This window comes from Rhinolophus ferrumequinum, chromosome X, assembly GCF_004115265.2.
Source record: "Rhinolophus ferrumequinum isolate MPI-CBG mRhiFer1 chromosome X, mRhiFer1_v1.p, whole genome shotgun sequence".
Taxonomy (NCBI): Eukaryota; Metazoa; Chordata; class Mammalia; order Chiroptera; family Rhinolophidae; genus Rhinolophus; species Rhinolophus ferrumequinum.
The window spans coordinates 36,974,010-36,987,370 of NC_046284.1; the positions used below are offsets into that span (position 1 = coordinate 36,974,010).

A 13,361-nucleotide genomic window follows, 5' to 3' on the forward strand; every position below is an offset into this window, starting at 1 on the left:
CCTGGAAAGCATCCCCCCAAACACACATAGGGTTTTTTTTTCCCTTTTTTATCATGAAAATATTCAAACACTCAGAAAAATAAAGAGAACTGTATAATACCATATATATACTTCCTAGATTTTAACAGTTGTTAGTATTTTGACATATATGCTTCAAATATGATTTTTTTTGCTGAGATAGTCAAAGTAAATTACAAGTATCACACTGCCACCCTAAATATTTCTGTGTACATCTCTAAAAAATGACATTTTCCTACTTAATCGCAATACTATTATCTTATGCAGTAAAATTAATAATAATGTCCTGTATCACCAAATACATAGTGTGACTTTAATTTATATGTCCCCAGTGCCTAGCATATTTCCTGAGAAGTAGCAATAAATGTTTGAATGAATGAATTTCTGTGTAATGACAAATAGAACAGCAACAAGATATTTACTCAAAAGTATTGGGGTTATAATTAATTTTTTTAATTATAATGTGCTTTAATTTGTAGACGAAGATACAAAAAGGAGAGCAAAGAAAGCCAAGAAAAAGGAAAAGAAGAAGAAACGCAGATCGTCAGTTTTTTTCTTCAATTTTTATTACAGAAAAGTTCAACTATATATAAAATTACATAAAATAGTAAAATGATCCCCCATGTAACCATCACCCAGCTTGAACAATTACCAACTCAGGGGCAGTCTCCACTGCCCCCCCACTATTTTGAAACCAATCCCAGATACCATTTCATCCATAAACCAGCATGTTTCTCTAAAAGATAGGCATTCTTTTTAAAACAAAAAAAAAACTATAACTACAATACTATTATCATACCTAAAATATTTAACAATACTCAATTTTCAGCAGTTTTGTGAAGTTTATTCAAATCAGGATCCAAATAATGTCTATAAATTGCAATTGGTTGATATGTCTCTTACACCTCTAAATCAATGCATTCCCCTTCTCTTTTTCTTCTTGCAATTTATTTGTTGAAGAAACCAAGTCATTCGTCCTGTAGAGTTTCCTGCAGTATGGATTTTGCTGATTGTATTTTTATGGTGTCCTTTTAACATATTCTCTGTATTTCCTATAGATTGATAATTAGGTCTAGTCTTGATGAGATTCAGATTTGAGTTTTTGGCAGGAATACTTCATAGGCAGATAATATCTGATTGTGTCCTTTGCTCATATTAATAGTCACCAGTGATCATTGCCTAGGTCCCTTATTTCATTAGGGATGCAAAATGGTGATAGTGTAATTCTGGCTTGCTTTCTTCATTTATTAAGGTAGAGTAATTCTATATGAGAAACCTACGCTCATCAGCTATTTGTTACCCCGAAGTACAGTTTAGGCAGGATAAGCAGAAAGGCAGGATAATTGCTTATTATCTGTTTTATGAGTTTTCAAAATAATGAGTGGGGTTATTTTTGTATCATTATGAACCCAAGTATTCATACATGTTTGATGTTTTTCTAATTCATTACACTTAAAATTGATGTTCAAATTAGTAAGAGCTGTCTTTAAAACTTTTATTTCTGTTATTTTTTAGGGATCTTTTTTATAGTGAAACATGATTTGGTTAAACAAGTTAGAAGATTTTTTTAATTAAACTTTTTTCTCTTAACAAGTTTGAATAAGCTGAGAATCCAAATCATTTTAATCAGTCTTTCACAGCCTTAAAAAAATAATATGCCCTTTAACATAGGAATATTAAGTCAATTTGTATCAAACTGTAATCATTACAGGAAGAAATACAAGAAAAAGAAGTCTAAGAAGAACAGAAAAGATTCCAGTGATTCAAGCTCTAAAGATTCCCAAGAAGAGTTTCTGGAGAATCCCTGGAAGGATCGATCAAGTAGGTTCTTCTGATAGACTTTGATTCAGAACAGATAAAACATTAAGTTAACTGATTAGTCAAGATGTGAATGTGTTTCTGAACATCTTTCATGCAGAGTCTGAAGAACCCTCAGATTTAATTGGCCCAGAGGCTCCAAAAACACTTGCCTCTCAAGATGATAAACCTCTGAAGTAAGTAACAGTTAACTTACAATAACTAAAATGCCTTCCCAAAAGTATGGCCTTAACTTATCTTTCCAAGCTTGTCTCACTCTGCTCCCTTATTTATACCCAGGTTCCAACTGAGCTGAACTAAAACTTCCCTGTGTTTACTGTGCACTTTCCCACATTGTGCCCTGTTTACCTTATTTCTTCCCCCAACTTGCCTTCCCTTTTCCCAGCCCTGTTTTCTTCACTACCCTCAATTTCTTCCTTTTAAAATCCTTACCATCCTTCAAAGCCCTTTTCAAAAGGAGGTGCATGTGCTGATTCCCAATACCGTCCCTGTACAAGTTGGTGCAATTCCTACCCCTCTTTAATCCTTTAGTCCTCACAGCATTTTCTGTTTCTTTTGTGTAATGTATTATATATTCTACATTTTATTGCTGTTATATCCTTATTAATAATGTAAATTCCACAAGAACAGAGATTATTTTGTATTACAACTTTGAGTTTAATAGGTATTTAAGAAGCAGTCAATGAATTGAATGGAGTGGTAAAGTTTTGAAAGTCCCCTTGAATGAAAATTAATAGATAATTGTTACTGTATAGTGTTGCTATTGGTTATAAGTCTAAAAAATATATGAAATAACATTATTTGTATATTTTTTTAAAGTGAAAAAGGGAAAAGAAATTCACTGAAGGCAGAGGCAATAAAGGTAGTGCCTGTAGGGACAAATTGATCCCTAACTGTAAAATATGAGTCTATGTTTACTAATATCAGTTCTTTTGTTCTTCCAAAGTATCTCTGCATTTATGGGTTAGTCATAAACATCACAGTGAGTCGTTCACTAGTTAAATTAAAGTGATTCATATTGGGCTTCCCAGCATGCTCCCATTCAGCAACTGTTATTCCTACTGTTTTCTGAGAGTAAATAAATTTTTGTGCTTTCTTTAGATGTTGAGCCTTTTAAAATGAACCTTTTCTGAATTCTGAATTACTTTGTAGCTATGGCCATGCTCTGTTACCTGGTGAAGGTGCAGCTATGGCTGAATATGTAAAAGCTGGAAAGCGTATCCCACGTAGAGGTGAAATTGGCTTGACAAGTGAAGAAATTGCATCATTTGAATGCTCAGGTTACGTAATGAGTGGTAGCAGGTATGTTCTTGGCATTGAAGTCATTTTCTGTGGTTAGATAATTTCCTTCTTTCTCACTACCAGATTTATATTTGGTGATGGACTTTCATTAAGTGGCCACTCCTAATGAAAAGTAGAGTATAAATATTGTTTTAATATTGGTTTTATTGGTTTAAATGTGGTTGTCTAAAATTCCAAGTATGTATGCAACTCAGCCTCAGACTCAGCTATATCAAAGAATCAGTCTTTCCAGAGTCCTTTCTTATTTTGTATTTTGGCAGATAGTTTATCCTCTGAAGGATATAGTTAAAATCAGCTATTTATCGCTGCCCCTGAGGAATATGGCATTCTGGTAGTTAGGAAAGCATTTTCAGAGTCCAGAGTACTGACTATTACACCATGGAACCAGCTTGGAAAGCATTTTCATAAGATAATGTTTCCTGGTTTCTCAGTTTGCCTCTCATTCTCTGTGGACTCAGAGAACATGGACTCTCCAGTTTTCTCTGGACTCTGAAGAGCAGACATCAGGTTCAGCGTGGGGAAATGAATATAAAAGTAGGGAAGAGAGAGCAAAGTACCAGGAAGAACAAGGAAAGTGAATTAGGGCATCTGTACCAAGATCAAACTGAATTTTGGATTTTTAAAAACTATAGACTTTTAAAAGTAGATAAATATTTTAAAATAAAATTGGAGGCAAATATTTGCAGAACCCCTGAAGCACCTCCAGAATCTTGGAATTCTGAGAACCAACATTTGAAAACATTATATCTGAGTATCAGCACAGTAAGATAAGAAAAAGAAATTAGAGGCATAAAGAATGGAAAGGAGGCTATAACACTTCATTTTTTGTGAATAATATGATTGTTTACATAGAAAATCCTAAAGAATCTTCAGATAAATCATAAATAATAGGAGGGTTTAAGTGGTTGTATATAAGGTTAATACACAAAAACCAATTGCATTTCTATGCATCAGCAACAAACACCTAGAAAATGTAATTAAATGAAAACAAAACAACATTTATAACAGTATCAAAGAATATGAAAGACTTAGGAATAAATCTGAAAAGATGTCCAGGACCTCTACAGGGAAAACTATAAAACATTAAGAGGCATCAAAGAAGACCTAACTAAATGGAAAGAGACCATGTTCACAGATTGAAAGGCAATATTGTACATTATTAGTTCTTCCTGAATTGATCTGTAGTTTCAGTACAGTTCCAATCAAAATCACAGCAGTTTTTTTTATAAAACTTAATAAGATGGTTCTAAAACTGATACGTTAGACTGGAGGGCCAAGAATAGCCAGGTCACTTCTGAAGAAGAAGAGCAGGAAGATGAGATTTGCCCTACAAGGTGTGAGATTGCACATATCACCTAGGAAGTTTAATAATTTGCCTGTTTCTCATTTACTGGAAACAGCAGAACTAGACTTCTGCTATTAGTATTTGAAATTAACAACATTCACAATGTTGACAAAACATCAGAGATCATTATTTGAATACTAGAAATGAATCAAAGAAAACATTGGCAGATAAAATGAATGATCTTTTGAAAATTGAACCCATTACAAAAACAATGTCTATTGGTCAGCTTTTTAACTGGACCACTGTATATTAAGAAAGGATTAGTGTGGAAGTACTATGAATAATTACTGAGAAATTAAGCCACAAATAAAATTATCTCCAGGCATCGCCGAATGGAGGCTGTACGACTGCGAAAAGAGAACCAGATCTATAGTGCTGATGAGAAGAGGGCTCTTGCATCCTTTAACCAAGAAGAGAGACGAAAGAGAGAAAACAAGATTCTGGCCAGTTTTCGAGAGATGGTATACAGAAAAACTAAAGGGAAAGATGACAAATAAGGATTTTCAGATTGTTCAGCAGACATTTTTAACAACAAAAAAGAAAGCCTGGTTTCCATATATACATACAAAAAGATTATTACTATGATCTGGAAAAGCTTTACAGTGCTACTGTGCCTTCTATTTGTTTCAGTCCTTCAATAAAAAGCTGCTTATTGATATAACTTTAGCAAGTTCTTTGGGTTATTTTGGATTGACCGTAAAATATTCTGGTTTAAAAATTCAAATTATGAATGAAATCCTACTGTATTGGGGGAGGTGACATTGAAAGAAAGTGTCAGTGAGATGAGAATCTTAACTCACACCATGGGACAATGCTACTCTTAGCTTTACATGACACCCCCACCCCCAACCCCAAGTGAACTTGTGGGAAATTCTCATTCCTCTATGTTGAATGTGTTATAAGTGGACTTGATAGATAAATACAGGAGGCCAGTTTTGTTAACAAAATGAAGTCACTGCTGAAAAAAGCAAATCTGGAATTTGATGATTGTCTTGTATTATACAATATATAGTCTGCCCTGGAAATAATGTATTTTAATTTTAGTCCCTACCTCTACCCCAAAACCGAAAAACAAACCAAAAAGCAAACTAACCCACAGACTTGTTGAATTGAAAATGTGAACATTAGTTTTAAAAATTCTTAATAGGTTGGTTACTTTAAGATGTTTTTTTTCAAATATAACATATTGGGAAGTCTACTATTGTGCTGATGTTTTTATTTCCATCTAAGCTGTGCTTAAATTATAATTTGAGTACTAGAAATGAATGGGAGTCAACTGTGGTCAGGAGTTTAATAGGGAAAAATATAGTGAATCATTGTTTTAGTTGTTTCATAAGGATGACGCTAAAATGATATTAAACTTTTTTGTCTATCCTTTATGTAATAGGCAGGCTTCATTTTAAATGTTGTTAAACCTTTCAGTTTATTTTTTACATCTGTCATTCAGTTTAATCTTTACCTTTGTACAGAACCCCCTCACTGTATCACTTTATGGCTACTATTGACTTTTAAGTTTGGGAGAAATGGAAAATTCTGGGACTATGAGATCACAATCTTTTTCCTTCCCTTATTTTGTTCAATTTTAGTTGTTAGGTCACAAAATTGAAGGAGGAGGAGACAGTGGAAGTTTTGGTTGTTTTTGTTAAGGTTGTTTTGAGCTACATTATTATTATGTGCCTAGAATAAATTTAAATTACCTGGGTGATGGAGAAACTGAGTCTGCTGTTATAAAATGCCCTCTCCTTTCTCCTTAGAATAGTTTAAAGTGGTGTTGTTCAGCGTTTTAAAATAAGGCAGTCAGATTTCGAAGCATAGATCAGAAGTTTTACTGTTTAGCACATGTTCTAGGAAAATGCCTTTCACCCACAGTTAATGAACTAAACCGCCAGTTGGCATGTAGCAACATTTATGACCCCTGAATTTGAAGTGATTTCTGTGTATCATCATTGCTGCCTAGTCTTAAAGAATCTGTTGTTTCCAAAAGTTAAAAGGAAAGTGGGTCCCAAATTTGTGAGTCATAATCCATCTATTTCCCTGTGTAATAAAACCTAAATTTACAATCCCCATTTAAAAAATTTGTTCTCTAAGAACATTTTTTGTTACTGGCTCCTAGAGACTAAATGAGTTTGTTCTCTTATTTTCAGTAGGCAAAGTAGTTCAAGTGCAACAATTTTGTGATATATGAATATTGTGGATTTTCATTGGATTTTCCTGTCTCCTCCACAGAGTAGATACTTAACAAATGCATGTTGAATAAATGGAAGAAAATACATTAATTTATTTCAGAACTTTACCATCTTTCATCAGGGTTTGTTCAGGAAAGACCTGCCAAAGAATAGCGTCAGTCGCATATTCTTTGGGAAAGAGGAAAGAAGAATAAAAGGGCTAAATGCATTTTATTTTCAGCACATGAGAATTACTGCTTCAAACTGTGTTTAGTCACTTGAGCCATAAGTCTAATAGAATTATTGTATTTGAAATACTATATTTTTTGTTCTCCAAGGAGACTTTCCTCGTTTCCCACCCCCTCGGCTGTTGCTCTAAAATGTTCCTTCCTTTTTTATTTATTGAACAAATGTAACAGTTAAAAGAAGAAAAGGGCCAACCCAGTCGCTCAGGTGGTTGGAGCGGGGTGCTCCTAACACAGAGGTCCCCAGTTCAATTCCCACATGGGCCAGTGAGCTGCGCCCTCTACAGCTAAGATTGTGAACAACAGCTCTCCCTGGAGCTGGGCTGCCACGAGCAGCCAGAGGTTGGCGTGAGCTGCGGGAGGCTGGCTACTGTGCTGCCGTGAGTGGCCGGTAGCCGGCGTGAGTGGCCAGCAACCATCATGAGCTGCTGTGTGCTGCCATGGGCTGCCGTGAGTGGCTGTGAGCGGCTGACCAGCGAATAGCAACCATCTGCCTCAGCTGGGGGAGTGCAAGGCTCATACCAGCATGGCCAGGGAGCTGTGTCCTACACAACTAGACTGAGAAACAACGGTTTGAACAGGAGTGGGGGGGAGGTGGTGGAAGAAAGGGGGAAAAATAAATAAAAATAAATTAAAAAAGAAGAAAAATTACCCACAGTCTTACCACATCAATTGTCTTTAGGATTCTGTGCTCCCTTCCAGTGCTTATCTATGTAAATATGTATTCTGATGTACCTGTGAGTAATCACTCGTAATGTAATTCTGTCTTTGGTATTTTAAAACTGCAGCCAGGCAAGACAGCCTAAAAGGGATGGTAGGAACAAATGATAATCTGGTGTGAGGATGGGAAGAAGACAAGAAATAAGCAAGGGTGGCGACTGAGCCTTCCCAGTTTCATTGCCCCCAGTCCTCAAGCCACCCTGCTGCCATCATGGTCGTGGTGCTGTATTGTGGCAGGCAGTATGCCCGGTTTCAAAGTTTCAGAATGTATTGTTTAACAAAGAGGCTTAACTTGCAGTAAATGAAGGGGTCTGTGAGTAGAGAAACCCTTCGGCCTGGTTATATTATCAGCCATAGAACTGTTGCCATTTTTCTGTTCCCCAGTTGTGCCCATAAAGAGGTGTGTCTGGGCTGGAGACTTAGGCTCAAATGAGGGAACAAGCAGCCAAGTACCAGTCTCAGTTGGTCTGACAGATTGGTCTGAATTTAGCAACTCTCTAAACTCAGCTTCTATACCTGTAAGACTCCAAGTGATGCAGATAGTGATGGGAAAAATCTTTTAGAAAATAGAAAACATACGTCATCAAAATGGCGGCGTGAGGTGAGCCTCTGTAAAGCTCCCCTGGAATTTACAACTTATCGGACAACAATTACTCCACAAAGGACTCCCTGCACAGCAGACAGGCAAGACGAAGAGGCCCACTACTGAATTCAATGAAAGGTGGGCAAATCGCTCGAGCCGGGAAGGAGGAAGGCAGAAGTGCGGAGACAGAGCCACACGGGTGCAGGATGCAGACCTAGCTGAGTGCTCCAACCTCGCTGCATCGCGGAACTACTGCAGCTGTGGGAGAGGGAAGACTTGGACTGCTAGGGCTCTGCTTATGGCCCACAGGGCTGAGGGGGCAGCATATAACACGGCTGAACCCAACGCTCATGGCAGAGACCTCGGAGCAAAGACTGAGGGAAGAAGGCTGAAAACAGTGGTTTAAGCCCTCACTGCCGAGCAGAGAACGGAAGCCTGAGGCACTGAGACTAGCCACCTCCTCCCTACCCTCCCAGAGCTCGCCTCGCCCACACCTGCCCGGTGCAGAAGCGGAACAGTAGCAGTGTCAGATCAAAAGAACAGAATATTTGCAGTTCTGAGAACTGTGGACCGCAGACACAGATTCGCAGCCCAACTGGTTTCGGCGGCGGGGCGGGGGAGCTGTGGAAGCAGGACCGGCTGTGGTGGTGGTCGCCGCTCTGGGCCACCTCTCACAACTCAACCCGCCCCTGGCCCCACAGATCTGGGCGGATTCCTGCAGGAGTAAACAAAACTGCTGAAACACAGGGTCTCTGAATCTGGTGCAGGAAGAGCTTTGGAACTTCAAAAGCTCTCCGCATACCCACAAGGACACTGCCCTGTGACCCAAGTGAACTGTTAACAGAGGAGAAGCCCGTCTCCCAGGGAATCCCCCCATTGTGTGAGAAGCTGGAATAGTGCACAGAAAACATAGCACTACCGTGTGAGAGGAAAAAAAGCCTGCAGTCGGAGAGAAAATAAAACATTCTACCAACAAGTACTGGAAAACAAAAGAAAGACCTCTTCCTATCAACCTGTTACAGAGGCCACTCCTGTAGATGTCTAGGAAGAGAAATAATAAATTGGTAATTGCCATGAATAACCAAGGCAAGAAGACACCTCAGAAAGAAAGTGAAAAGTCTCCAGAAAAGGAACTTAAAGATATGGAAATAGTGACTTAAACGACAGAGAATTCAAGATTGCAGTTCTGGAAAAACTCAATGAGATGCAAGAAAACACAGAAAGGCAGTTTAATGAACTCAGAAACACAATCAAAGAACAACATGAGCATTTTACGAAAGAGATTGAAATTTTAAAAAAGAACCAAATAGAATTTCTGGAGATAAAGAACTCAATAGAACAAATTCAGAATGAAATAACCAGCTTAGTTAGTAGAGTTGACCAGATGGAGGAAAGAATCAGTGACATCAAAGATAGAAACCTGGAAGTTACACAGATGGAAGAAGAAAGAGACTTGAGACTTAAAAGAAATGAAAGAACTCTACAACAACTTTCTGACTCCATCAGAAAGAGCAATATAAGAATAATGGGAATATCAGAAGGAGAAGAAAGAGAGAAGGGAACAGGGAATATATTCAAACAAATTGTTGATGAGAACTTCTCAAACTTGTGGACAGAACTGGATCCTCGAATCCAAGAAGCAAATAGAACACCTGATTACCTCACTCCCAACAGGCCTTCTCCAAGGCAAATTGTATTGAAGCTGTCTAAAATCAACGACAAAGAAAGAATCCTCAAGGCAGCCAGGGAAAAGAAGACGGTAACCTACAAAGGAAAGCCCATTAGATTACCATCAGATTTTTCAGCAGAAACTCTACAAGCCAGGAGGGAGTGGAACAAAGTATTCAAACTATTGAAAGAGAGAAATTATGAGCCAAGAATAATGTATCCAGCAAAGATATCCTTTAGATATGAGGAGGAATAAAGACCTTTCCAGACATACAGAAGCTGAGAGAATTTTCTAATACACGACCTGCACTACAAGAAATACTAAAGGAGGCTATTCGACCACCATCAACAAAGACAATTTGTAGCAACCAAAACATAAAAAGGGGAGAGTCAAGGCATGAACCGGAATATGGGAATGGAGAAAGTAAGCATGCTAAAGAAAATGGAATACTCTAAATATCAAACTTTCTTTTACTTAAACTTAAGGGTAACCACTCAAGAAAAATCCAGAACTGAAATATATACTGTAATAAAAGAAGAAATAGAGGGAAACATCATAGAATACCACTGTACAGAAATAATAGACAACAACAAAAAGGCAAAGCAGCAATGCAGACACAGCCTTACCAGAAAACTAAAGATAGAATGACAGGAAATCCTCACATATCAATAATCACCTTCAATGTAAATGGACTGAACTCACCAATAAAAAGGCACAGAGTAGCAGATTGGATCAAAAAACTAAACCCAACCATATGCTGTCTCTAAGAGACACATCTCAGCTACAAGGACAACTATAGACTCAAAGTGAAAGGGTGGAAATTGACACTCCAAGCAAATGGTACCCAGAGAAAATCAGGTGTAGCCATAATGATATCAGATGAAACAGACTTCAGGGTGAAAAAGATAACAAGAGACAAAGATGGACATTTCATAATGGTACAGGGGACTATACAACAAGAAGACATAACATTCATCAATACATATGCCCCCAATCAGGGAGCACCGAAATATACCACGCAACTACTAACAGAACTAAAGGGAGAAATTGGCCAAAACACAATTATACTAGGGGACCTAAATACATCACTGACAGCTATGGATAGATCATCCAAACAGAAAATAAATAACGAAATAGCAGCCCTAAATGACACATTAGATGAAATGGACATAGTTTACATATATAGAGCACTTCATCCTAAAACATCAGACTATACATTCTTTTCTAGTGTACATGGAACATTCTCAAGGATAGACCATATATTGGGACATAAAATCAGCCTCAGCAAATTTAAGAAGATTGAAATCATACCAAGCGTATTCTCTGATCACAAGGCTTTGTAATTGGATATCAACTGCAAAAAGAAAGCAGGAAAAAACACAAGTACATGGAGATTAAACAACATACTTTTTTTTTAATTTTATTTTTTAAATTTATTGGGGTGACAATTGTTAGTAAAATTACATAGATTTCAGGTGTGCAATTCGGTATCACATCATCCATAAATCACACTGTGTGTTCACCACCCAGAGTCAGCTCCCCTTCCATCACCATACATTTGATCCCCTCACCTTCCCCCCACCCCCCACCCCTCCCGCCCGTCTAGCAACCCTCAGTTTTTCCTCTTTGTCTCCAAAACTGTTTCTGATTAGTTCATTCACTTATTCTTTTCTTTAGATTCCGCAAATAAGTGAGATCATATGGTACTTATCTTTCTCTGTCTGACTTATTTCACTTAACATAATGTTCTCTAGGTCCATCCATGTTATTGCAAATGGTAGGATTTCTTTCTTCTTTATGGCTGCGTAATAATCCATTATATAAATGTACCACGGTTTCTTAATCCAGTCATCTACCCATGGGCATTTTGGTTGTTTCCATGTCTTAGCTATTGTGTATAGTGCTGCAATAAACATAGGAGTGCATAAAGATTTTTGAATTGGAGTTTTGGATTTCTCCGGATAGATACCTAGGAGTGGAATTACTGGATCATAGGGTAGTTCCATTTTCAGATTTTTGAGATACCTCCATACTGTTTTCCATAGTGGCTGCACCAATCTGCAATCCCACCAACAGTGCACAAGCGTTCCCTTTTCTACACATCCACGCCAGCACTTGTTGTTTGTTGATTTATTGATGATAGCCATTTTGACTGGGGTGAGGTGGTATCTCATTGTGGTTTTTATTTGCATTTCTCTGATGGTTAGTGAGGTTGAGCATTTCTTCATATGTCTGTTTGCCATCTGTATGTCCTTTTTAGAAAAATGTCTCTTCAAGTCCTCTGCCCATTTTTTAATTCGATCGTTTGTTTTTTTGGAGTTGAGTTGAGTGAGTTTTTCATAGATTTGTGATATTAATCTCTTATCAGACATATCATTGGCAAATATCTTTTCCCATTCAGTAGGATCCCTTCTTGTTTTATTGATGGTTTCCTTTGCTGTGAAAAAACTTTTTAGTTTGATATAATCCCACATGTTTATTTTTTCTCTTAGTTCCCTCGAGCGAGGGTATATATCAGTAAAAATCTTATTCCGGGTAATGTCTGAGAAGTTTCTTCCTATATTTTCTCCTAGGTATTTTATGGTTTCAGATCTTACATTTAAGTCTTTAAGCCATTTTGAATTTATTTTTGTATATGGTGTAAGGAGGTGGTCCAGCTTCATTTTTTTGCATGTCTCTGTCCAGGTTTCCCAGCACAATTTATTGAATAGACTGTCTTTACTCCATTGTACATTCTTGCTTCCATTGTCATAGATTAAATGGCCATATAGGCGTGGATTTATTTCTGGACTCTCTATTCTGTTCCATTGATCTATGTGTCTGTTTTTATGCCAGTACCATGCTGTTTTGATTTCTGTAGCCTTGTAGTATAATTTGAAGTCAGGTATTGTTATACCTCCCACTTTGTTCTTATTTCTCAAGATTGCCTTTGCTATTCGGGGTCTTTTATGGTCCCATATAAATTTTAGGATTATATGTTCTATTTCTGTGAAAAACGACATTGGCAGTTTGATAGGAATTGCATTGAATATGTATATTGCCTTAGGCAGTATGTACATTTTAACTATATTAATTCTTCCTATCCATGAACATGATATGTGTTTCCATCTATTTATATCTTCCTTCATTCCTTTCTTCAGTGTCTTATAATTTCTGAGTACAGATTTTTTACTTCTTTGGTTAAATTTATTTCCAGGTATTTTATATTCTTTGGAGTGATTGTAAATGGGATTGTTTTTTTAATTTCTCCTTCTAGTGTTTTATTATTGGTATATACAAATGCAACTGATTTCTGAATATTAATTTTGTATCCTGCTACTTTACTAAATTCATCTATCAGCTCTAATAGCTTCTTGGTGGAGTCTTTAGGGTTCTCTATATATAGTATCATATCATCTGCATACAATGATAACTTTCCTTCCTCCTTACCAATTTGGATGCCTTTTATTTATTTTTCTTGTCTGATTGCTGTGGCTAGAACTTCCAGCACTATGTT

General features: G+C 37.1%; 1 protein-coding gene across 3 annotated transcripts in view; it reads left to right on the forward strand.

Annotated features, from left to right (window-relative positions):
- Positions 1-13,361, forward strand: part of NKAP (NFKB activating protein) — a 56,758-nt gene that overhangs the window by 14,039 nt on the left and 29,358 nt on the right. For 2 of the 3 annotated variants that reach the window (XM_033102802.1, XM_033102812.1), the window contains exons 5-8: positions 498-561; positions 1,730-1,839; positions 1,937-2,012; positions 2,989-3,138. In XM_033102802.1, the coding sequence (XP_032958693.1) occupies positions 498-561; positions 1,730-1,839; positions 1,937-2,012; positions 2,989-3,138 (400 nt within the window). Of the gene's footprint in view, positions 1-497; positions 562-1,729; positions 1,840-1,936; positions 2,013-2,988; positions 3,139-4,805; positions 5,150-13,361 lie in introns of those variants that run through there. The other variant, XM_033102818.1, reaches the window with a different exon arrangement.